A 27,246-nucleotide genomic window follows, 5' to 3' on the forward strand; every position below is an offset into this window, starting at 1 on the left:
AACACTTAATACATGCGGACAGGGAGCCAGCTCACCATTGGACCAAGCTGCATCTCAGGGCTGTTCGCTTGCTTTCTTAGCACTTGCTGACTTCATGCCTACTTGCAAACTCACAGCATCCATGCCTTACTTTGTAGTGCCAATTGGCCCAGGCACACAACCAGATGTTTGTCTTGCTAGTCAGCAGTCCACTGTCAAGGGGTGCACATCTTGCTGCATACCAGTATTCTACATCAGTCTCTATCTGTGCAATGTGCCAACCATTTATGCGGCGCACATATCATGTCACCTTCTATTATGTTGGAAATTGACATCAGGAAGAAAATGGCTGCAAACACATTGAGGTGAATTGAGTAAAAGACTTAGTTGTGAGAGAGTCAGGTTGCAGTATCCATTGGTGATAGGGCTTTTAAAGAGAAAGAACATTGCACACAGACACATGCACTGTACTTGGTACAGATCCTATTTCTGGGCCATCCAAAAACATCCTTCCTTGTTCCCATTGCAGTGTGTAGCACCTCCCTGCCACACATACCTCTGGAAACTCACTGATAGTTACTCTTTATGGCTATTGTACAAGGAGGTTCAAAGGTATGACCATCACTCAGTGTCACGTATATGCATTGTTCTGCTTGCTTCTGTATGATGCAGTCAGCTTTCACTGCACATCTCCATTTGTGGAACTTTGTCTGTGGCCATGAAGTGGCCTAAACCGAGACCAACCACCAGATGTCCGGTTAGAGCACATACGTTTATACAAGAGTTCACACTCATTTACAAGTCATTATCATCATGCCGCTGACGTGGTCTCCATTGATTTTTCTTCCTTTTCCTCCTATGTTTTAGACTGCTCCTTGATTCCACAGCTGGTATAGAGGGAACTTGCTTGGCAGTGGAGCCTGCTGACCCAAGAGGTTTGGTCGATTAGTCCCTGTACATAGAGTCATAGAGCATGGAAACAGACTCTTTGGTCCAACCAGTCCATGCCAAACATAATCCCAAATGTGAATGAAGTCCCTGGTTGCCAGCATTACAGAGTCACTAGAGTGCCAATAGCTGAGTGTTTCTTCCTTGGCCAGCTGCAGAGCAGTCACACTGAGATAATCATCAAATTGTGCTCCCATACTCTTGAAGCCAAACGTACCCAAAGAATTGTCACTATGAGCTGATGGTGGTTGCAGAAGGCATCCCTGTATGTGCTTCCTTGGAAGCTCTGTCTTTGCCTGAATGGGTCAGAAATATCAAGAGTCGCCTTGGCAGAGGCAAGTTGACCTTCCTCGCTTAACATTCCATGAGTTGTAAGTGCAGATAGGGTGTTGGTGGAGGGCACCATCACCTCTGCAGTGTGTTGAGTTGAATCTCATATTCTCTTCTAGCTAGTTGCCTTATAGCTCCACCCAGTCTCCTTGTAAGGATGGGGCATCTGTAGTGCACCCCAAGTTCCCAGTTGGCCTGCATTTCCTGCAGTCTGAGCATCCTTGTCTTAGTTCTCCCAGGCAGCCACAAATCTATCTATGGAGGCAGCCAGCCAATTGCGTGATTGTCTGCACTTGTGCAGCTTCTAGGTAATGGGGTTGTTTTGTTTCATGTGGCTCTTGCTGCTTCTGTTCCTCCTGATCCTCAGGCGACTCTCTGTGTGGAGTTTGCACGTTCTCCCCGTGTCTGCGTGGGTTTCCTCCAGGTGCTCCGGTTTCCTCCCACACTCCAAAGATGTGCAGGTCAGGTGAATTGGCCATGCTAAATTGCCCGTAGTATTAGGTAAGGGGTAGATGTAGGGGTATGGGTGGGTTGCGCTTCGGCGGGTGCGGTGTGGACTTGTTGGGCCGAAGGGCCTGTTTCCACACTGTAAGTAATCTAATCTAATCTAATCTAATCTAATCTAATCTAATCTAATCTAATCTAATCTAATCCATGTGAATGAAGCCCCTTGTTCCTGACATTAGAGTCACCAGAGTGCTAGTGGTCTGAGTGTTTCTTCCTTGGCCAGCTGTGGAGCAGTCATAGTGAGGTATTTGTCAAATTGTACTCCCATGCTCTTGAAGCCAAATGTACCCACAAAAGTGTTGGTACCTACCTGTGAGGGGTGAGGCAGCCTTGCCTATGATTCCTCTGCAGCCTCTGTATTTTTGTCCTCAGGTTTAGGAAGTGGTTTTTCCAGAGCTGGGTCTATCTCCACAGCAGTCATGGAGATATTCACTGTGCCTGCAGATCATGAGAGAGATGGTGTCACAGTCAGCAGTTAAAGTGTGCAATGATTGAAGCTGACAGTGGGGTTACTGTAAGAGTTCTCTCTCTCTCTCTCTCTCTCTCTCTCTCTCTCTCTCTCTCTCTCTCTCTCTCTCTCTCTCTCTCTCTCTCTCTCTCACCCTGTTCTGCACTACTTCCTGTACTGAGAGAAAGTGAAGGATTAAATCAGGTGAAAGTGAATGACACAGCTGTTGTTGCTAATGTAGACAGTAGAAAGATGGTTAGATGTTCCAAGGAATCGAGGAGGCAGCCTAGGGGATGTTGGGGGTAGCAGCGAATGAGGAAAAATGTTTCAGGCAACACTTAGTCAGTGCCTTTCTAAGTGGTAGATGCAGGAAATGTGAGGTAGCTGAGAGACCCTGATGCAGTCCAAGGCCATTGACTTTTTTTGTAAAACTTTAGCTATTCCTCTGTACCATGGAAACTGAACTGACCCGGTTTAAACAGGCTTCGAGGATTGGTGGTGCCACCACCTCCTCTTCTGGTCCTGCAGGAAGACTACTCCTTTCCTTTCACCACCTTGTCAACTCAGACCTCCAGGTCCATGTCAGAGAATCTCTGTACCATTATCTACTTCTCTGACATGTTCCAATTCTGTGTCAACGAGCAAGGTGACTTTGGAGTGCCAGTGTTTATCAAGGTGCACAGCGGCCCCTTTTAAAGATTGCGGAAATAGACGGGATGCTCGTCTTCCAACAGATATCTGCTGAGTGATAAGTTATTCCAGGAATAGCATGCAATAAAATGGGGCTGGAATTGGACCTCGTGGATACTATTTGGGCAGGATAGGTAATAAATGAAAGATGAAGCTTAGAAAGATATGTGAGACCTCACTAGGCCTCGCTACAAGTTAACCTCCAAAAGTATTGACACTGTTCAGACTGAACCTTGGATCTTAATCTTACTTTTTGCTTGGCTATTTTCTGACATGGAGTCACTAAGCAAAAGTGCAGTGAAGCCTATGCTTGAGGTTGGGGTGTTGACAGCCCTGGGGAGTTGAAAGGTTGTCAAGCCAGATGCTTGTGGAAGGAACGCAGAAGTTCTCATTTTGGCAGATAGCAGAAATACTTGAGAATCAAAGTGAATTTTTGAGAACTATGGCAGATGGTTTGAGCCCAAGTGAAGTGAAAGAACCCACAAAATCATGTAGAGGGGATCTTTTGGATGGAAGTAAAAGTAGGACAAGGTGTGTACTCCTGTGACCTTTGGATGTAATGTATAATGGTATTTAGTTTTTTGTACTTACCTTATTCAATTCTTGTACAGTAAAAACATTTTTGTTCAAATGTGAAGTAATGGGTACTTTTTTTCTGCTAATAACCAGGAAACCGCATTTCTTTTTCAAAATGATAAGTCTCCCTCAAGCCGGTAACAAGTTTAACATAATTGAAGGTGGACAAATCACCAGGCCTGACAGAGCTAGGCTATTCAAGGAAGCAAGAAATAGCAAAGACTCTGACCACAACTTTCCAATTCCCTCTGGCAGCGCATTTCGTGCCAGAGGGTTAAAGAACAGCTAATATGCGACCATTCTTTAAAAATGAAGGCATGGATAGATAGAGTAAATACAAGCCAGTCGGTCTAACCTCTGGGGTTGGAAAATTATTGAAAAAGTTGAGGGCCAAATATTCATAATTTAGGAAAAGGATAAATCAGTCAGCATGTAGGAGCAAATTACTGCAGATGCTGAAACAACAAATGCTGGAGATCACAGCAGGTCAGGCAGCATCCATAGACTAAAAGCAAGCTAACCTTTTGAGTCTAGATGACTGTTCATCAGAGCTGATGTCTATTTACAGTTATGCAGAATAAAGGTTTTCAATCACTTTTCAATCTGTGGCTGTGAGTTAACTGCTGCTTTTCAATATGGGCTTTTGGTCAGTTTGATAACATGCAGATTGTTTTTCTGAGTAACTGACATATGTAGTCAGAACTGTACCTGTCAAACCATTTTATAATAAGTAGTAATAATTTCTCCTAAGAGTTCATGGTGTTGGAAGGAGTACATTATTATGGATAGAAAATTGCCTAATAGAAGACAGACTTGCGATTAAAAAGGACATTTTCAGGATGGCAACCTGTGTAAGCAAAAGTAGTCTATTCAGCCCATCAAGTCTGGTCCACTATTCAGTGAGGTTGTGGCTGATCTGACCCTCAAGTACACTGTCATGACTTTTCTTCTTGAGCCTTGATTCCTTTACTGACTAAAAATGTCTATCTAAGTTTTGAATGTACTCAACAACCCAGCATCTACAGCTTTCTGCAGTAAAGAGTTCCACAGATTCATCACTCTCTTAGAGAATAAATTCTTCCTCTTCTCTGTCTTAAATGGGCAGCCACTTCTGAGATTATGTCCTAAGGCCCAGACTCTCAAAGAGGGAAATAACCTCCAATCAGAAAAAGAGCCCTGCACTATCACCCTATGTCTCCTACCTTCAAGCCAATTTTGTCTCCAAATGACTAGTTCTCCCTGTATTCCACATGTTCTAACCTTGATAAACACAGTCTACCATGTGCAACCTTGTCAAATGCCTTGCTAACAATATCCATCACTCGGCCTTCATCAGTGTTCTTAGTCACTTCTTTAAAAAAACTCAATACAAGTTAGTGAGAGAGGATTTCCCACGACAAAGCCAAGTTGAACATCCCTAATCATATACATGTAGATCCTGTCTCTCAGAATCCCATCCAAAGACTTACCCAATGCTGATAATTGCTAGCAGCCTTGTATGTAAACGGTCACAAACAATCAGCTTAAAGCAGTTGTGTCCCTGTAAAACAGCAGAAAACAGTCTAAAATTTGATGCTGTTGTAATTTGAATTTCATTTGCACCACCTCTTTTATTTTCAAAGGGAGTTTCCATAATATAGTAGAATCTCTAATGAATTAAAACCTGTATCCTTTTATGATCTATATGTGAGCTTGCATTACTGTCTTTAACAATTGACCTCAATTGTAGTGTGTGAGATACACTCAGTGTTGAGGGGGCTAAGTTACATATACTGCTATTCCTTTCACAAGTTAGGCAGCAAAGCTCTGAGATTTAATGCATATAGGTTACAGTTGGAAAGATTATTTATACATTGATAATGCAAAGGCATTTAATTTAAAACATTATTCAGTGTGTTCACAATAGCATGAATTTATATCACATCTTTAATATTAAAACAAAACTCCTTCCATGATGCTTCAGACGTTTATTAGCACAAAAATGGATGCAGAGTCACACAAGGAGAAATGACCAAAAGCTTGGTCAGAGAAGTGGCTAGAATGAGAGCTTTAAGAACAAGGGGTTAAGAGCATGGAGCCTAGACAAGCCAATGATAGAACAGATGAAATGGGAGATACGCAAGAGTCCAGAGTGCTTGAGGGTTAATAGGACATTGTAGAGAGTTTAAGATTGGGAGGGGTATGGACTTGTTGAGGATGAAAATTTTGAAGTATAGGTATTGAAAAACCAAAATTGAATATAGGCAGGCAAGACCTGATGTAGGACAGACTGTAGGCAGTTGAGTTTTGGCTGGTCTAAAGTTTACAGTTGGTAGAGAAAGACTGTGGACCATATCAGAGCAGAGCCAGGCTCAGACAAAAAGAGTGGTTTTAGTGGGGTTTATGGTATCAAAATTGGAGGTAAAGGTTTGTTTCCTTGACTCCTTCGTGGGTGTCACTGGCTTGCCAGGAATTCTTCTGGAAAAGCACAGCAGGTAAGGCTGCATCTGAGGAGCAGAAAAGTCAATGTTTCGGGCAGGAGCCCTTCAACAAGAAGAGAATTAACATTTCTGGCAGGAGCCTCTCATTCCTGATGCAGGGCTCCTGCCGAAACATCAATTTTTCTGCTCCTCATATGCTGCCTGACCTGCTGTTCTCTTACAGCACCACTCTGATTTTGACTCTAATCTCCAGCATCTGCAGTCCTCACTTTTGCCAGGAATTGTTGCCTATTCCTAATTACCCTTGAATTGAGGGGCTCATGAGGCCATTTCTGAGAGTGGTTTAGAGTCAACCATTTCCTGCAGATTTAGCGGAGGCCAGACTTGGCAAAGATGGTAGGTTTCCTTCTTTATAGGACATTAATGAACCAGGTGGGTTTAAAAAAAATTGTTCCATGTTCACAATTACGAAAGCTCGGTTTATATTCTGTAAACTATAATTTATTATTCATTAATTGAATTCAAATTCCACCATCCAAGACAATCTCCACAAATGAAGAAAAGATTGAATAAAACAGTAGCTGCAGAAATGTTGTGAACAGAAGGCCAAAGTCTAGACTGCAGTTTTAAATTATAAGTTAAAAATTTGTACCTGATTATAGCAAGAAGTAGGGTTGGATGGAAGGAAGATATGGGGTCAGATGTGATACAAAGTAGTCAAGATGACTTTTGATGCCACTGAAGAGGCAAAGGGATAGCTGTGAATAGGGTTTGGGCCCCATGCCTACATTTGGACAAAGTAAATCGACGTTTTGGGCAAAAACGGCTTTTGTCGGAAATGTGGATTTTCCTGCTCCTCGGATGCTGCCTGACCTGCTGTGATTTTCTAGAACCACTCTAATCTAAACTCTGGTTTCCAGCATCTGCAGTCCTCACCTCTAAGTTGGTTAAAGTCATTTTTAAATTCAGTCAATTAATTTTGATATTAAACTGAAACAACCAACTTTCATTTCACCAATACTTCAATGCATCCTCAGTGCTGTCATAGGGTGTCAACTGTTTCAGATTATACTGGAGAGGTTGAAAGTTTAAATACCATTTGTTTGAAAGTGAAGACACAACCCACAAACAATATCATGACAGAAAGCAGATTTGACATTTCTTGATATTTGCTCACTTTAAATATGCATTAAGTACTTAAGAATCAATAAATAGGTATGTAATTCTTGAGGCAACACTCAAACAGCTGAGTAGCCATTGAACAACTGCAGAAATTACTAACAGGTGGGTCAAACCAATACAGATTTGAAAGTCAAATTCCATTGAAACCTTGGACACACTCACTCCCCTCCAGGCAAATGTGGATTGGTGAAGCAGTTGAGGAATGTTAAATAAAAGCTGGCAACTGTTTAACTCCTTACGCACTACTTCTGGTACATAGTTATTGTGGGATATATAGGATGAAATTGCATGGGAAAATGGCATGGAGATATTGGGAGTGGAGAAGGCGTGGACTAAGATGTCCCAGAGGGAATAGTCATTGCAGTAGGATGACAAGGGAGGAGGAATATGTACCTAGCGGTGGGATCCTGCTGGAGGTGATGGAAATGACAGCTAATGATCCTTTGGATGTGGTTGCTGGTGGGGTGCTAAATGAGAACCAGAGGACCGTATTGTTTTTGTGAGAGGGAAGAGAAGGGTGAGGGCAGAAGTGCAGGAGCTGGTTCAGATCCCACCAGGAGAGTGGGAAAGTGCAAGTGAAATTGAAGAAGGTTTCCAATTTCGAATAAGAGAGGGAAGCAACATCAATGATGTCTGCAATATACTGGAGAAACAGTTGTGAAGAAGGACCAAGTAGGACTGGACAAGGAATGTACCCCACAAAGCGATGGATATAACTAGGGCCAATGGCAACACTTTGATCTAAGAAAGTGGAAAAGTTAAAAGGGAAGTTGTCCTCCATGAGGATGAGCTTATCCAGGCAGAGGGCAGTCATGGTGATTGGATACAATTCAGGTCCTTTGTTTCTTCCTTAAAATAAGTGGTCTTGAGACCATCCTGATGGAGAATGGAGAATGTAAAAGGATTGCATGTCTGTGGTGAAGAGGAGGTGGCTGGAACCCATGAATTGGAAATTCTGAAACTGATGTAAAGCATCAGAAGAATTGTGGTTTAAAGTAGGAAAGAACTGAATGTCAGTAGTGTCCTCCGGATCTCACTTATCACCCAGCAGCAACTACATCCAAAGGATCATTAGCCACCATGTCTGCAAACTCATGTAGGATGCCAGCACCAGACACACATTCTCATCCCCTCCCTTGTGAGCTTTCTGCAGGGATGGTTCCCTCTGGGACACCTTGGTTCACTCCTCCTCCTCCACTCCCAACCCCTCCTTGCACTCACCTGTCACCTTCCTGTGCAGTTGCAGAAGATGTAACACCTACCTGTTTACTTTTTCCCTTCTCACTACTCAAGGCCCCAGACATACCACGTATATGAAGCAGCAATTTATCTGCACTTCAACTCGTCTACTATATTCAGTGCTCACAATGTAATTTCCTCTACAGAGGGGAGATGAAACACAGGCTGGGTAACCACTTTGCAGAACACACCTATGTTCTATCTGCAAAATTGACTGAGCTCCCTGTTGCCTGTTACTCAACACACAGGCAAATGGGACTAAATTGATTCAGGATATCTGGGTTGGCATGGACATGTTGGACCGAAGGGTTTGTTTCCATGCTGTACATGCTATGGCACAAGTACAACCATGTTCCCTGGCCAACATCACCGTCTCAAGCTTGCTGCAGTGCTCCAGCAAAGCTCAGTGCGTGCTGGAAGAACAGCATCTCACTTTCCACTTGGGGATACTGGAGCCTTCAGGACTTGATATGTAGTTCATTAACTTTAGAGCCTGAGCAGCTGCTTCCATGTCCTTATCCTAACCCACACTCAGGAATGGTCATCACTTGTGCTGCTACCACAACCAATCCACTGTCAGCTACTAATGATCCCAATTAGCAGCTATTGAGTCTCCCAGGCTGACCATTATCCATCCTTTTCCTCTCTCTCTCCTCTCTCCCTCACCCCCCCCGCCCTTATATCTCTCTCTCTCTTTTCTCCCCCCCCCCCCCCCACCTTATGTGTCTCTTGCTCTCTCTCTCCACCCCTCTTTCCACCCCTCTTTTTTCCCCCCCGCCCCCACCCTTATGATGGCCTTGACCACAGCACTCCATTTGTCTTGCATACAGGACAAGCAGGAATCAATCCAAAATGCAAGTAGGTTTCCTTTTATGAAATTGGGTTGCTTTGCATGCAGGTTCAAAGCCACTGCCCTATAGCAAGATCCTGTTGCTGTTATTTATAATACTTCCAGATCTTTGAGTAGGGAAGCCATATCAAAACTTTTCAAATTATTAGGTTCAGTCAGTTAGGGGAGAAATGTTATTGAATTCCTGAAGATTATTCCAAAGGCTTCATCTGAATTGTTTGCATGTTTCTTGGCGCAATTGAAATTATCTTGGCCACGAGCTCCCTGTGTTAGCAATTCAGAAATTTGTTTTTCTAAGCTGTAGCAAAGTTTGCTCTAATGCAGAGACTTTTGTTAGATGGGTCTGCTGATGTGGATATTTACACTCCATCGGAACCAAAATGTTAGCCAACACTTTAGACTTATCTTGATGTACCATTTCATTTTGTGTGTGCATTTGCTCTTTCAGTTTAGCAGTGTATGCTTCCACTTTAAGCATTTTTCTTAGGTTCTGAGTTGTTTTCTAAACATGTGTATAAGGTATAATATGGTTTAACAGTAAAGCTTTCAGTCATCGCTTGTGATATAAAGGGAGTTAGTGTTAATTAATTAGTGTTATATGTCGCAAGTCCCATATACTGTAAGGCTAATGGTGCTGGCTGAACCTTTTTTATGGCTACCTGGGAGATGGAGCAAGAACTTATACCTCATGACTTAAAGGCAATAATGTTGAAAATTAAAGAAAGATGATATTTAATACCTCCCCATGATTTGGAAGATGGGATATTTAGCTGTCATCTTCAACATCAAGGAAAATTGAGATCTGTTGGAGAGCACCAGTTTCTGCCCTATCTGAAATCACTGGGGAAGTATGTTGTCAGTATGGGATACTGAGTTGGAGAAGTAAATATCTATTGAAGTGGGAGGCCTGGGAATTGCGGAGATGTTCAGCACCCGGTATTCATTGAGTTACAATCAAGAGAGGAAAGGTGGAATGTCTTCCCTCTTTCTCTCATTCTTCTTTGACCACAACTGGCCTTTTCCAAAAAAAATTTTGTTTGCCAAATCAAAGATTGTTTAACTATTTGTACTGTGACTGCAAAAGAAGCAGACTGGTTTCCTTCAGTTTTACTGTACTTAAACTGGAACTAGAGTAAAATAATAAAAATGTTTCTACTTTCTCTCTCACATGCACATGCATGCGCACACATTAGAATAAGCCCTTTTAAGTCCAGAAATAATTAAAGTCCTCATAGATTGTTAATTTGGCTGGATCCAGAGTGAGCTTAGAGTCTGTCTAGTTTCAGTGTCAAGGTGGTTTAAAGATATTAAAGGGTTATTTCTGTTCTGGAGAGTGCTGTTATTACACAGAATTCTTGAAAATCTCTCTGCAGAACATGGATAGTCAAAAACAGCAGATAGGACTCAAATGTAGTTACACAACAATTTTTACACAAAATGTGAACCGCAAGACTTGGTTCTGGAGAGGAGGAAGAGTTATTTGTATTCTGCTTCAGTTACACCAATAATACTGGAAGAGGTCAGCTTCAAACTTGAGTCCTCTGTGAAATTTGCTGAATTAATTAGCTTGTAGAGGACACATGAATTTGACAGTTGTAACTGCGATAGTACTAAACGTCTCCCTCTAGTACCCTGAAACAAATAATGCAAATCATGATCAGCTGTACAGTTGACTGCCGTGCTTTAAAGTTTTACAATTATTAGCTGTATTTGTGGCAACTGTAAACAGATTGCTGATTTTAAAGAGAAGTTGTCCTTTCAAATTATTTAAAATTAAATGTGCAGGAAATGACTCCTGCTTTGTCCTTTAAAAATATATTTGTCTTTAGTTTCTAATCATGTATACGTGATACATGTGTTTTGTGAGCTTATATTTTCGTAAATTTCATTGCTATTGAAAAAGCTAGGCAAAAAAGAATTCTGTGGCATGGTGTTTGGTTCCTGAGTGAACCCCAGCAGGCTTTAGTTTGGGCGGTCATATGCTGATATCACATTTCAGCTGGAATTTAAAACACAACCAGAGAGGGTACATTCCTTGGCTAGTCAACCCAGCTTCTCCAAAATACACTAGAAGGGTGACCCTTGTGGATGGCATGTTTAAAGCTGTATCAGCTGCAGGATTGGCAGTCGTTTGCAGTGATGTCAGCTACAGAAGTAGTTTATAGTCATACTGGCCTGTGTTTGGCCGTGCTGCGAGAATTTGAACTTCAAAGCTTATTGACTAGGGAGTGGATTGAACTTTGTAGTTGTTGAGAGAAGATCTTAAGAAAGGCAGCAAATCCTTGGGATCCTCCTATTCCGTGTACAGTGTTTATTATATTTTAAAAATCATGACATGTAAAGTAGGATTTCATTGCATTATCAAGTAAAAAAAACACATCTTGGTAATTTTTAAAGAAAAATGACCATTTCAGCCATGGTTCAGTCTTTGCTGACTCGATGAGTGAGAAAGAACCTTTATCGCACCATAAGGTGCTCAGTATGTTTAACATGAACATCGCTATCAACATCATCACCCAAGGCCTTCCCTGTTGTCGTAGACGGGTGAGTGAAGTGTTGAGATGCTATGAAAATGCTTCTGTTCAGGATAGTATGTTGTTCCAATTTGTAACAAGCATGTTAGCTTAACAATCGTGCTTTTTGAAGGTGGAGGGTAAAATTAAAAGTCATGTTTAGATTCTGTAATTGTTAGGGTATTAATTAAGCTGAATTTTTGCTTAATGGATGCATACTCTGTATAGTAGTGCCCAGTAATATGTTCTCCAGAATTAAATTCCACATTCAGTGTTGTTGACAATTAACTGTACATTTGCAATTGTAATAGTGCAATCAGTGTTACAGAATTAAGAACCTGAAGGAGTGTGCAATTCCAGTGCAAATTTGAAAGGTTGTCAACGCAATATGAAGATATAAACCAATTTCTGACCCAAGGTTCAATCAGGATAGCCTCTGGCAAAATTTTATTTATCCCTCTAAACTAATTGCTGGTATGAACTACCCGTTGTATTTGCAACTACTGAAAAGTCATGTAAAAAACCTTCAACTTTCCAGTTGATGCTATAATGATGTGTGTGTGTGGGGGAGGTTTTCAAAATATCCTGCATTTTTGTTTGTGCCCAATGTTATCAGTCACAAAATCTAACATATATTGCTGTAAGGGACATGAACATATTTGGGACTGTTTCCTAATGTATCTCTTTTGTATGGTGAAAACTTGTATATAAAATGTGAGTATGGAATACAGTATTTTCATGGGCATTTTCTTTGTAGACTTCCTAGCTGAACCAAAGTCACTCTGAAGGCGGAGGTTATTTTATATATGTATCTCTCAAGAAAGAGCTGCAGTCCAAAATGATAAACAAAGAAGTCTTGGTGTATTTATTAATGATTTGAATCCTGTTTCAGGTAGTTGTACTTATAGTTACTTATACTGGGCGTTAGATTAAATAGAATTAATGTTTGCATCATACGACTGTTATGTATTTTGTCCTTTTTACTTCAAGTATTTGCTGACAACTGAACTGGAACTTGCAGGACTTATGTAATGGGAATGAGAGATGAGTGTTGTTTAATGTTCTTATCTGACTTTAACTTGCAAAAAAAAATTCACATTCAGTCTTTTATATTTAAAATCTGATTGCATCAACAACAATATACTTAAATTTGTTACGAGTGCTCATGAACAATCAATCTGACCTATTTTTAACTTATATTCTTATAGCAACATGTAAGAACACACGCTTATATTTAATGAAATTAGTATAGAATTGGAGGCAACAATCTAATGCATTTGGGTTCATAGAGTTTTTCATTATATATATAGTTCTCGACAAACTTGAGCTGTTGCTGCAATTTTAAAATGCACTACCGAAGCATATCGACTACACAGCCATCTGCAGTCACTTTACTGATATTCTCTTCTATTAATAACCTGCATTAGGAGATTAAAAGTATCCCACGATACATATAGCAGCTGACAGAAATAGTTGCGGTTTTTGCATATCTTTGGAGAACACTGGGATGATATTGAAATTGCACTGAGCTTCATTGTTTATTAAAAGAGACAATATGTGTTATTCCATCTATATCCAAACTTTAAGACAATTAAAAAAAAAATTAGGTCTTTGACTTGGCTCATTAAGTTTACGTTGAGAATTAGATGTTCAGAAGCCTATAAGAAATGTCACATGCAGCTCAATGATTAATTTGAAAGCCTTTATTCATCACAATTATTTTGTTTAATTTGGTTCAGAAATGTTTTCATTTACAATACTTAGCATTGGTATCATAACCTTTGGAGCAATAATTTTCCACTTAGTTGACCATTAGAATAGTTTGTCACTCCTTACTTACATAATTCAATATGCAGCATACTTTAAACCTAATCATCTAGCTTTATTGTTTATAGATCTGTTCAAAATATAAAATGTTCATTGATCTGATTTGGTGCTGCTAAAGTACTTAATATTTATTTATGACCAATTCTACCTCAGCTGATATTCTGAATGGTCCATGGGACAAAAATGTATTCAACATGCCATACCATACATAGTTATGTCTTGTGTGTGAAAATATAAATAGTTATAATACATTCAAAAAGGATTTTAGATCAAAGCTGACATCTGCAAAACAGTGTCAGTATGGAATTTTCACCCTGGCCTTGGCATTTGAAATCTGGTTTATGGTTGAGAGAAAAAATATAAAAATTTGTACAATGTCTTAATCAATGCAGCTAACATTACAGCCTTGCATTTCCTGTCATGCTTAGCTTCTTTTGTACTAATTTTCTGCCTTTATAAGGGGTTTACTTGGGTGTTAGGCTCCCAGAGTAAGTATTAAAACCTAGACTTTTCAGTGGTTTGCAAATAGCCAATCTAGACATCCTTATTTTTCACTACCACTGAGACTTGTTACAACCAAATCCAATATAAGATTGACTCAACTGTCCTCAGAAATTGCTACAGATGTTTTGGGTATTGAACAGTGGGGAAAGTGCTTCAAAATTTGATCTGGAATGTTTGTTGGGTGAACTAAAACAAGAGGTTGTGACTTAACACTAGGAACAATATCATGTTGGCTTAGGTATCATAGAATCCCTAGAGTGTGTAAGTAGGCCATTCGGCCCATCGAGTCCACACCAACCCCCTGAAGAGGTACTTCCTGTAACCCTCCATATCCCATGGTTAATCCTACCTACCCTACATACCCATGGATGCTATGGGCAATTTAACATGGTCAATTCACCTAATGTGCACATCTTTGGACTGTGGGAGGAAAACAGATCAAATCCATGTTTGTTTTTAATGTGTTCCTATTTCAATCTATGGAGACGAACGTATCTTATGATTTATGATTTATTCACCATTGAACCACTGTTAAAACAGCCCCTATTTGAGTCGCTGGTCCACAACCTTCAAACAGGAGAAATGCTCAAAAAACCAAAATATAATTGATTGAGCTTTGAAGGATGCTTTGTATGAGTTCAGATTATGTGGTCCTAAGGTTGCAGATTGTATACTTCTGATCTATCCTAGCTTTTCATTGCAATTCTGAGGGTGTGATGAATTGCTGGAGCTGCTGCCTTTGACCTATCATATAAATCCTAGGGGCAGATGCATTTTCTAGAGGCCATAGATAACTCAGATGAACATAGAAAACAGAAGCATGAGTAAGTCATTCAGTTCATCGAGGCTCATCGACATCTTTGTCAGTTTTCCCTAATATCCCCATATTCCTTAAAGTCATTAGTATCCAGTAAGGAATTGATTTGTTTTCACTATGCTCAATGATGGAATCTCCACAACCCTCTATGGGGAATCCCAAGGATTCGCAATTCTCTAAGAGAAGAAATTCTTCCTCACTTTAGTTTGAAATGGCTTGCCCCTTATTCTCCTACTGCAATCTCTGTTTCCAGGCTCCACAGCCATGAAGAAAAAAATTCTATCCATATCTACCTGTATGAATTTTGCAAATTTCAGTTAGATCACCTGTCATCCTTCAAAGCCAGAGAATGCTTGTCCAGTTTTTTTCGATGACTCCTCGTAAAATAATCTTGTCACCCGAAGCATTAGCTGAGTTAATCCCTTTCACATTCTCTGTATGGGAAGTATAACCTTAGATAAGGACATCAAAAATGTATGCAACACACTCTGGGTGCTATCTCAACGAGGCTTCATACAATTGCTCTATTTTTGCTATCCTTTGAGACCTTAGCGAAAGCCTATAAAAAGCCCAAACATACCATATCCACTGGTTTCCTTTACCTCTGCTGCAAAAATTCCAAATTATTTCCCTTTCATAACTCCACGTTGACTCAGCCTTATCATATTATTTAGTAAGTGTCCAATTATTACGTCCTTTACAATTGATTTGCCACTTTCTCTACTATTAACATGAAACTGACAGGTCCATAGTCTCTGTTTTCTCTCTCTTCCTATCTCAATTAATGGAGTTATCTTGGCTACTTGCCCACCTACAGGAACCTTTCCAGAAACTACAATTTTGAAAGATAAACACCTATGCGTTCACTATCTCTGTGGCCATTTCTCTCTGCAATTTCTTTATTCTGTTTTATAAATTCTTCAGTCGGTGTCTTCTTTTTCAGGGGAGCTGGAGATTTGGAGTTCTTTATCCCATTCAGTGCTCCCCCTTCAGCCACACATTCATCCATGTGATGTTTGTAGTACTGTGCACAAGCTGGCTATATGCAACAGAATAAGCATGTAGAATATTTTGAAACTGATAAGATTAGATTCCCTACTGTGTGGAAACACGCCCTTCGGCCCAACCTGTCCACACCGACTCATTTCCCTCTGACGAATGTACCTAACACTATGGGCAGATTAGCATGGCCAATTCACCTGACCTACACATCTTTGGACTGTGGGAGGAAACTGGAGCACCCAGAGGAAACCCACACAGACACTGGGAGAATGTACAAACTTCACGCAGACAGTGACTCAAGGCTGGAATCGAACCTGGGTCCCTGGCACTGTGAGGCAGCAGGGCTAACTACTGAGCTACCATGCCGCCCCACATGCTTGTTTATTCATCTGTGCTCATCATCTAGTTATGCTCACGTTTCGTTACAACCTGATTTAGAATTGAGAAGTTGCTAAAGGACCAGGAAATCTTAAGAACATAGCAAATTTAAAATCAAATTTGCTAACAACTGAATTAGAACCCCTTCTTCAAATTTAGAATAAGTAGCTGAACTTTAGTGGTTGGGACAGTATTTGAATGCCATAGTAGTTGTAGAGTTGCTGCAATTGGGGTAAGTGTCCCAGGTTATCATGAGGTGGGTATAATTAGTCAGGTTGGCATTCCTATTCACTGTCTAACTATTCCTGTTGGAAATGCATGAGTGCAGAGAAGCCTAAAAACCACATTTTAGTCATCTTCGCTGCAAGAGTAAAGGAATATTTAACGAAGCATGCAGTATGTGGCCTCTCAGTTGTTTAGGGGGTACTTTTTGGTGCACTGAACTATTTCAAATTCTGGCTTTACTCACTGGTCTAAGCTGATTTCGTTTATCTCCTGTGGAAATAGGTAGTTAGAGTAATAATGGCTAAAATCTTTTCTCATCGTCAAATGAGTGAAGATTTATGAATTGGATTGTTACTGGGATACAGAGGAGAAAAATAAAATGTTTGTATTTACAACTTTACAATCTACTTTTCACTGATATCTTGCTAATAAGTGGATTTGTGTGAGATATAAGTAATTACCTCAAGGTTCTATACTGGCTGTTGTCTAAGCTTGAACATGAATTACTTTTAGAATGGCACATAGTACCCAGGAACCACTCCTCCATTCAGGTTTTCTACCTTATACCACAGTACACAAAATGACTCTTACTAAAATCCCAAGTGATATCCTATGTGTCTGTGACATTAAAAAAACCTCCCTCGTTGACTTGACTTTATAGCACCGTTTTCACGTGGTTGACCACACCATCCTTCTCTAAAGCCTCTCCTTGTCATGTAGTTACTTGGGACTGCCGTCACTTGGTTCAACTTTTATCTCTCCAATCAATTCAGGATTTCACTTGAAATGGCTTCTCTTTTTCGTCATGTGCGTTTACTTGTGGTATTCTCCAGGGGCCCAGCCTGGCTGCTTCCTGTTTTCTGCACTACTTCATGCCCCTTGAAGACATTTTCTGCAAGAAAAGTTGTTAATTTTCTTGTTTGTTTGCAAAAGTCAAGTTTATCTTGCTACCATCTCTTTTGATTGTTCCACTATTGATGGTATTCACCATGGGGACTTATCTTTAAAACAGAAGTGCATTTTGTTAGAAACTTTAAGTTATGACTTGATAGAAATGAGAAGCTGAATGCAATGTTGGACTAGTTCTTATTAAATCAACAATTCAGCCAAGAATGGAATGTGTTCTGCAGTTGGGATTTATGGTAATTTTGAAAATTAACAATGGAACACCTTTTCTTTTGTATTAGTTGCTTTCTAGATAGTGTTTATTCAATCTTTTTTTTAGTTTTTGTTACAGTAAGTGTCTTAACACTTGAAACTGAGGATTACAACAACTTATTGTTAAAAAGTTCATGTTCACATTGCATCTGCTTTAAATTGTTATTACACACATCAAAAGCATCCCTCCCCAAGACTCAATGCATTTTGGATATTATTTCTTTGCAGATATCTCTGAATCTCTGTAGCTATATGGAATCTAAGCATCTTTCACAATAATAAATTGCATTCTTTCCCTATGCCACTGAGATATAGTCCATGCTTTTTCGATTCACAGCATTTTTCCATACTTCTTGACAGGTCCAAGCAGGGTACTTGCTTTTCAGCATGGCTTTACATTTCAAAAGTAATGGGAATTTCATCAATGTTGCCAATATGATATAATAAATGTTGTGTATACAATTCTGAAAGGATTAAACACTCATGATGTCACAGGAACTTGATCATAAAGAAGGAACTTGTAGGAGATGGGTCAGTGTGCTCCAAATAGTCCTGTGGTAATGCAGCTATATTCATAACTTGTAAATAGTTGATGTAACAGAATAAATTTCATATTGTTTACTCAACAATAATGGTGGATATCCTAACCTGGATAAGATCACTGAGCTTGAAGGAATCCACATACAACCTGATTGCAAAGTTAGGCCCCTGCCACGATATAATACTGGTCATTATTGTTTACTATTTCTAAATGGTGCCAATTAATACAAATTAGAATTGAGGCCTCAGGGAACACCAGAGAAAAGACATGCTGGCGACCCAGAAAACTTCAAAAGAATATTGGTGCAATTTATTATTGTGTTGTTGCTTGCTGACAACAGGAAAGCCCATAAACCTGGTTACACCACTCAACACAAGAATATTTCAGACTACATAGAAAACATTTCAGATATGACTCGAGACACAAGGACAGATATAAAGTTACAGGCTACATCCCAAGGTGATGGTCTGTGGAAGCAGTCCTGAGTCCAAATTGAATTAGTGAGCCAGCCAGACATTGAGGGTTGCTCGAATCAAAATTAACCATTCCTTGTATGCAAGGGGAAACTTTAAATGGCACAGTAATTCATGCTGAAAGTGCAGTGACTTTTAAACAAAAAATTGCATCTCCATCAGGCATCATCACCATATTAACAAAAATGAGGCTAAGAGAGTTAGCAGAGAAAACTGATTCTGAGGTGAGAATCGGGGAAATTATTAATCAGCTAGGCAAAACTAGGATTCCTGCTGAAGGGCTTTTGCCCGAAACATCTGCCTAACAGTTGGCTACATAGATTAGTCGATCTTCCGTAATTACACCGGCACCACTCCCTACCTCTTCCTCCGCTACATTGATGACTGCATTGGCGCCACCTCGTGCTCCCGTGAGGAGGTTGAGCAATTCATCAACTTCACCAACGCATTCCACCCTGACCTTAAATTTACCCGGACCATCTCTGATACCTCTCTCCCCTTCCTGGACCTCTCCATTTCCATTAATGACAACTGACTTGACACTGACATTTTTTACAAACCCACCGACTCCCACAGCTACCCGGATTACACCTCTTCCCACCCTACCTCTTGCAAAAATGCCATCCCGTATTCCCAATTCCTCCGCCTCCGCTGGATCTGCTCCCAGGAGGACCAGTTCCACCACAGAACACACCAGATGGCCTCCTTCTTTAGAGACCGCAACTTCCCTTCCCACGTGGTTAAAGATGCCCTCCAACGCATCTCGTCCACATCCCGCACCTCCGTCCTCAGACCCCACCTCTCCAACCGTAACAAGGACAGATGCCCCTGGTGCTCACCTTTCACCCTACCAACCTTCGCATAAACAAAATCATCCGACATTTCCGCCACCTCCAAAAAGACCCCACCACCAGGGATATATTTCCCTCCCCACCCCTTTCTGCCTTCTGTAAAAACCATTCCGTCTTGACTACCTGGTCAGGTCCACGCCCCCTACAACCCACCCTCCCATCCTGGCACCTTCCCCTGCCACTGCAAAACCTGCGCCCACACCTCCTCCCTCACCTCCATCCAAGGCCCTAAAGGAGCCTTCCACATCCATCAAAGTTTTACCTGCACATCCACTAATATCATTTATTGCATCCGCTGCTCCCGATGCGGTCTCTTCTACATTGGGGAGACTGGATGCCTCCTAGCAGAGCGCTTTAGGGAACATGTCTGGGACACCCACACCGCCCTGTGGCCCAACATTTCAACTCCCCCTCCCACTCTGCCGAGGACATGGAGGTCCTGGGCCTCCTTCACCGCCGCTCCCTCACCACCAGACGCCTGGAGGAAGAACGCCTCATCTTCCGCCTCAGAACACTTCAACCCCAGGGCATCAATGTGGACTTCAACAGTTTCCTCATTTCCCCCACCTCACCCTAGTTCCAAACTTACAGCTCAGCACTGTCCCCATGGCTTGTCCTACCTGCCTGTCTTATTTTCCACCTATCCTCTCCACCCTCTCCTCCCTGACCTATCACCTTCATCCCCTCCCCCACTCACCCATTGTACTCTATGCTACTTTCTCCCCACCCCCACCCTCCTCTAGCTTATCTCTCCACGCTTCAGGCTCACTGCCTTTATTCCTGATGAAGGGCTTTTGCCTGAAACGTCGATTTTGCTGCTCCTCGGATCCTGCCTGAACTGCTGTGCTCTTCCAGCACCACTAATCCAAAATCTGGTTTCCAGCATCTGCAGTCATTGTTTTTACCTAGTTAAAGAAGCACACAATTCTGGTTTCTAATGCATTTTTTGGGGGAGACATGGATGCTCAGCAGTCAAAACATGACTCCCAAGGGTTGGAAAACCTGCAGTATGACCACAACAGGTGCAAAACCTCCATATTGCCATGAGGCACAGGAAAACCACCTGTTCAGCAATGAAGCACGGGAAAGCTACTGTTATTGCAGAACACAGTCTTTAACGGAAATAAAATAATTGCTTATATTCGAAAGCTTTGGATCAGAAATAGCATTGTCAGGAATATTTAATTTCACAAATGGACCAAATAGAGTACAAAATTGAACACTGTGGAGAAGACAGTTCTTGACGGTCAGAACAGCTTCTGAAATAGATAGTAAACTGAACAAGTAAATACACTTGTGTGCACATCAGGATTATACCAGATTTGTTTACAATAGGTTAAATATTTGGAGAGATATTCAAAACCTTTGACAATTAGTTCAATGTCAAAATAAATAAAATCTTTGAAAGATTCAACAAAAGGCTGTAGCATGGAGGTGAATCCAAACCTAATGATTGCTTCAGGTGGATGGAGTAATGTCACGATAGTGACTTAAAATGAAATACTGGCTTGTTATAAGCAATATTGATAAGTTCTTGTCAAATTTATTATAGTCCAACGAGAACCTCACTCCAGAGGAAGGTATTCAGATCATGACCAAAGGAGAGGTCCAGAATCATAACAGATCAATCCTAAAAGGAGAAGATAAAATTTGGCATAGGAGACACAGAATCATTTCTTAAGGTGCTTAACCACCAAAGGTCTACCAGACGAGCCTGTGCAGCAAATAGGAAAGACATGAGATTCTAACACTGTGGAAACAAGCAACATCATTTGCAAACAGTGCCCTACTTTTAAAACCAAATGCTTTTATTGCTAGTTGGTAGGTCACTAGGTAGGACATAGCCAAAGAAGAGAAAAAGGCCAAAGAACTAGAACTATCCCATGAAGAAAGTTAATGAGAGAACAGTATTCAGCAGAAGATAAACTCAAGCATTTCCTAGAGGAAATCCGTGATCCAGACCAAACATTTGGGATGCAGTTACGTCAATGGACAGTTCATAAATTCCAAGTTAGACATGGCAGCAAGTTTCAGTCCACAGTTGATCAGCTGAATGGTCCAGGGACATCTCGCTTAATGGAAAAGGTTCATGAAGAGCTTATGCTTGAAATGTTGACACTCCTGCTCCTTGAATGCTGCCTGATGGCGCTGTGCTTTTCCAGCACCACACTCTTCAACTCTGATCTCCAGCATCTGCAGTCCTCACGTCCTCCTAGTTGACTATAAATGACTCTCCAAAGTTGGGGAAATACATACTTATCAAGCTCTCGATTATGCACAACTAAGAATTTTTCACTCTTGAGTAGAAAGGTATGCATTTGCCTCAGTGCCATTCAAATCCCAAAAGATCAGGGAAAACCCAATGGAAAATGTTGGTGAGCTCCATAAGTTCATGGCAGGCCTTCAAGAAAATATGAGTTTAGTTACATTAGAAATAAAATTTCATACAATCAAAGATACGAAGAGGTGAGGTCTTGAGCTACAAAACAACAATGTCAAAAATTGCTCGAGTATGTCCTGTACACAAGAATCAAGTCAAATCTAACCATCAATTACTGCCGGACAGCCTACTCCCAATCATCTGTGAAGTGTTTGAAAGAGGCATGAACAATGCTATCGATCTTAGTGATAAGCTTGTCACTGCCACTCTGTGGGTTTTGTCAGTATGACTCAGCTCATGATCTTGTTACAGCCTTGATCCAAATATGGACAAAACAGCTGATCTGCAGAGGTAAGGTGTAATGGACTGCCCCTGTATAAAGGCTGCATTTGACCAAGTGTGACATCAAAGAACCTGAGCAAGACTAGAGTCAGTAGCAATCGGGGAAGGTTGGAGTCATACTTAGCACAAAGAAAAATGGTTCTTGTATTTGGAAGTCGGTCATCTCAGTTTCAAGATATCTCTAACAATATCATACATGCACCTAATTTATAAACTTGTCAGATTTAAGGGCAATATTATAATTTAAGAAAAATAATAATATATGAGATATAATAGTTAATTTTATTTCTGCTTTTGAGTTAGGTTCTTACATCAGTATACTTTGTTGTTTGTGATTTTGGAGTATTCATTCAGTTTTGTAACTCCTGCAAATTGTGAGAGATACCAAACAGAATGTATTAAAATTCAAAATTTATTCTGAGTGAGAAAGACTTAAGACTTTGATTTCTTCTCCTTGCTGTTGTCTTAACTGTTAATTCTGTTTCTAAAGTAAGGAAGAAAGTAGATTAAATGAGGAAAAAGTTAAATTTATTAATTTAGTTACACCATCCTTATGTAAGTTTTAAAATTGACCATTGTATGATGTGAGCTGCCTCCCTTCATGTGCCAATCTGACGATAGACTTGGTATAATACTTGTCTGAAGTCATAGAACTCACCCGGTCTTATCACAAAGTAGAAATTATGAAGAAAAGTTTCTTTGCCTTCTAACAACAATGGCAAAACCAACATATTGTGTGGTCCTGAGCTGTTTAGCTATATTATGTCATCATGTGCTAAATGCCAACACAAGTTAAAGGAAATTAGAGCTTGTGCTGTACAATACCTACCACATACAATATGCACAAATGTTTATGTAATTATTTCATAAATTATAATCTTGACAATTCATGTTACAAATCCATGAAGATCAATGTCAAGCAAAAACCCTGACTTTGAAGCATAATGATTTTATGAACCTTGTTATTTGCATTGTGTATATATTCATGTTGCTGATAAACAATTACAGATTGTGTTTATTAGCTTGCTTAACTGTAGCAGGATAAACTGATTTATTTACAGTAAATGGTTTGAAACTGTGTGGCACAGTGTCAACATGGGACTTATTAAACTGGTTTAAGTAGTATTACAGCACGTGCAACAATAAAGGTGGTTTAAACATTTACAATAGTATGTACAGCATGTATTGTACAAGCTTGAGTATTGCCAGCATCTTTGTTAGAATGACAGATATAGTAAATAAAGCAAACCCTGGATCAAAAAATCAACTATATATCTTTTGGCTGATCTTTGGCATCTATTATTTGCAGAATCTATAGGTTATTGAGACACATTAACACCTAGACGTCATTATTATTGAAGAAAATCTAAACTGTACACCATCAGCATATTAACTGTTTGTTTGACTTGTTTATCCATACTGTCTCCTGCTCCTTGGATGTTGCCTGACTGCCTGTGCTTTTCCAGCACCACACCCTTCGACTCTGATCTCCAATATATGCAGTCCTCACTTTCTCCTTATCCGTACTGTTTGCATATTTTTGATCACAGATATTTACAAGATTAGCAAACATTGATATTTTCATGAAGTAAGTCTTTCTAATTGGATGTTTGTGCCTAGTGGTATACGTGTCTGACTGAGTTAAATCTTTGACCAACACAGGAGGCTTTTTCATAGCTTCTGCCCTTTATATACCACAGTAGCTATTTCTCATATTATTACAACTTGGTGTTTATCCAGTGTCACCTACATAATATAAATGTTTGTCACCTCTCTCCTTTCTAATTTTTTCCTGTCTTATAGTTGACAGTATTGGCAATGAGCAGAGCTTTGCACATCATTTTTGTGGCGAATTGGCAGCTGTATTGTTCCAAGATATCAAAAGTTTTTTTTTAAAGTGAGCAGGGCAATATTCCTCTCGTCCTAAATCAATTTAATGTTCTTAGACTAACTCTGAAAAGTTGATTTTTCTATCTCACCCAATTACATGCAGTTTTGTTGGAAAGTAAAATCAGGGATAGCCAGGTGGAATGGTCAAGTGAGTGTTGATGCTAGCTAGTCAGGAAACAAATGGGAATGGAGAAGTGGTTAACGATACTGAGGACCTGGGCGGGAAGCTTCACTAAAACTATGCAAAGCACCAACAAACTCAAGGAGATCCAAAATGGTTGCCAAATTACAAGCACAGACCCTCACAACATTGCACGTGTAAAATATTTCACTCAGTCTTCCTTCTCATGTATGACAATGTTACGCATACTGTTCAATTCACTCTGCGCCCCAGTACATCATACCTCAGCCCAACTCCTATTTCTTGACAGACAGACAGACTCAACATCTCTACCAAACTCCATTCCCCCAATTGCACAGTAATTCCTCTTTCCAATCCCATTGTTCCCAGTCAGCAGCATCTCTTCCCAAGCCCTCCTGACTTGCCCATGGCTGACACTGGAAACTTTTCTTGCATAACTCATTTTGGCAAATTGCCTAGTACTACTCTACAAAAAGCAGAAATTACTAGAAATATAAAAGATCAAGCAACACCTGTTAAGAGAGAAATGAGGTTAACATTTCAGATCAGTGGTTAGCATCAGAACTTAAATTCTAGTATTCATAGTATTTTGCTTTTGTGTTTCTTGGACTGGTGGAAATTATTTTTGTTTAGATTTTGCATTCATTGTCAATGTTACAACTGCAAAATGTTGTCAACCCAGCCAGATTGGCACACTATTTACTAGCACATCATACCTTTGACCAGCCATGGGTATTCTGACGAGATAGCACATAATAAAAAATTCTCAATGATAGCTGTGGTTAAAATTACACAGAGTCATAGAATTACTAGTGTAGAAGCAGGCCATTCAGCCAGTCGAGTCCATACCAACTCTTCAAAGAGCATTTGATCCTTTGAGGTGGCACGGTGACTCAGTGGTTAGCCCTGCTACCTCATAGCGTCAGGGACCTGAGTTTGATTCCCACCTCGGGAGATTGTGCAAACTCCACAGACAGACAATCTCCCCATTTCTGCGTGAGTTTCCTCTGGGTGCTCCAGTTCCCTCCCACAGTCCAAAGATGTGCAAGTTAAGGTGAATTGTCCATGCTAGATTGCCTAGGGACGTGTAGGGTAGGTGCATGAGTGAGGGGAAATGCAGAGTAATAGATGTAGGGGAATGGGTCTGGGTGGGATACTCTTCGAAGGGTGGGAATGGACTTGCTGCGCCAAATGGTCTGTTTCCACACTGTAGGGATTCTACCCAGACCCACTCCCCTACCCTACCCCTGCATTTCCCATGGCTTACACATCTAACATACACACTCCCAGACAATCTGGGGAATTTAGCATTGCCAATCCCCCTAACCTGCACATCTTTGGACTGTGGGAGGAAACCAAAACATCCGGTAGAAACTGGAAGAATCGTGCAAACTCCATACACCGTTGTCCAGTGCTGGAATGGAATCTAGGGTCCCTAGCACTGTGAGGCAGCAGAGCTAACCACTGTGCCACCATGCTTTTTGGCTATACTTAGAGTCATAGAGGTTTCAGCATGAAAGCGGGCCCTTAACCCCAACTTGCCCATGCCGCCCAGTTTTCACAATTTAAATGGTCCCATTTGCCTGCATTTGGTCCATATCCATTCATACCTTTCCTCTCCATGTACTTTCTAAATGTTTTTTAAATGACAAAATTGCACTCGCTTCCACCAGTACCTCTGGCAGCCAGTTCCAAACACTCTCCATACTCTGTGGAAAAAATTGCCCCTCTGGACCATTTTGTATCTTTCCCCTCTTACCTTAAACCTATGTCCTCTAGTTTTAGACTCCCCTATGACAGGAAAAAGCTGTCCACCTTGTCTATTTATGATGAAGAATGGGCAAGACCTGTCCTGTGGACATTGAATCTTATTAGTCATTGAGTTTTCAAAAGGAAAAAGAAATCTGTGGAACAGTGTAATTTTATGGACCAGGCAGACCCCCTCAAAACATTTCAAAAAAGTAGTCCAGACCCTAACTTTGCTAGTTGTTTTAAGCAGGTGTAAGTGGATATTCCAGGAGGGATGCAGCTGGCTCAATCACTTAGTTTTGACTAAATCAGAATTTATTTGCAAAATTACTGATTGAAACGCAAACAAAAAAGCACAGAACATAGAGAATAACCTAACCTATCCGAGAACTCAACAGATTATCTCAATTTAATGATGCTGTTCCAAATACTTGCAACAGTCTTGATAAACACCCCTTGTCAAAAAAGGTAAAATCAAATACAGGGCCTGACAGGAGAGATAACAGAGAGGAGGATCAGAATGGACCTGCTTCTTTGGTCCAACAACTTCTCAACTGACTGCTTGCTAAAACAAAACCAAACCAAACCCAAACTGAAGTAAGCTGAGCTGAGTGTGCTGACTATGCCCCTTTCATTTTACAAGTTTGTTTTTAGCTTAAAAGCTTCTTCAAGTAGATCAACCTCAGACATTTCGGAGCCTGAGTCTTTATAATCTCCTTAAAAACAAAACCAAGGACCACATAACCTTGTTAAAGGAACAGCATCATCACAGTAATGTCAGGTTTTCTTACATGAGTAAGTTAGAAAATAGAAAGACATCTAAAAATGCTCTCATTTCTATGTGTGACTTAATGACAAGCAAGAATTTTTCTTGTCCACTACTCCTTCCTCATTCCAAGTACAGAGTTCTGAAGAAGGGTCACAGAACTCAAAACATTAACCCTGCTTTCTTCCATTAGATACTACTGGGCCTGCTGAGTTTCTCTAGCAACTACTAGTTTTGTTTCAGATTTCCAGCATCTGTAGTTCTTATTTATTTATCCCTTCCTTGTTGACTTTTTCAACTTTCTCCCATCAGTGTTCCCTTGACTTTGTTAATCCTATCTCACTTTCCTTTCCTGTTTGTAGTCTTGCCTCTTCCCTGCATTAATGCAGTTATTCCTGCTGCTCTGTCACTATATTTGTCAAGAATATTGCATCAGCTCCTGATTCCCCAAGTGTGCCACCACTGACAGGTTATTTAGAAAAATCTTATGTCAAGACATATGTCGTGGTAAAATACAGA

General features: G+C 40.5%; 1 protein-coding gene across 7 annotated transcripts in view; it reads left to right on the forward strand.

Annotated features, from left to right (window-relative positions):
- Positions 1-27,246, forward strand: part of fbxw7 (F-box and WD repeat domain containing 7) — a 368,590-nt gene that overhangs the window by 183,538 nt on the left and 157,806 nt on the right. The window contains exon 1 of one of the 7 annotated variants that reach the window (XM_072550823.1): positions 11,387-11,713. The exons of the other annotated variants lie outside the window; for them this stretch is intronic. Within the exon in view, the coding sequence (XP_072406924.1) occupies positions 11,609-11,713 (105 nt within the window). The 5' untranslated portion in view covers positions 11,387-11,608. Of the gene's footprint in view, positions 1-11,386; positions 11,714-27,246 lie in introns of those variants that run through there. 7 annotated transcript variants of the gene reach the window in all.

This window comes from Chiloscyllium punctatum, chromosome 1 (assembly GCF_047496795.1).
Source record: "Chiloscyllium punctatum isolate Juve2018m chromosome 1, sChiPun1.3, whole genome shotgun sequence".
Lineage (NCBI taxonomy): Eukaryota > Metazoa > Chordata > Chondrichthyes > Orectolobiformes > Hemiscylliidae > Chiloscyllium > Chiloscyllium punctatum.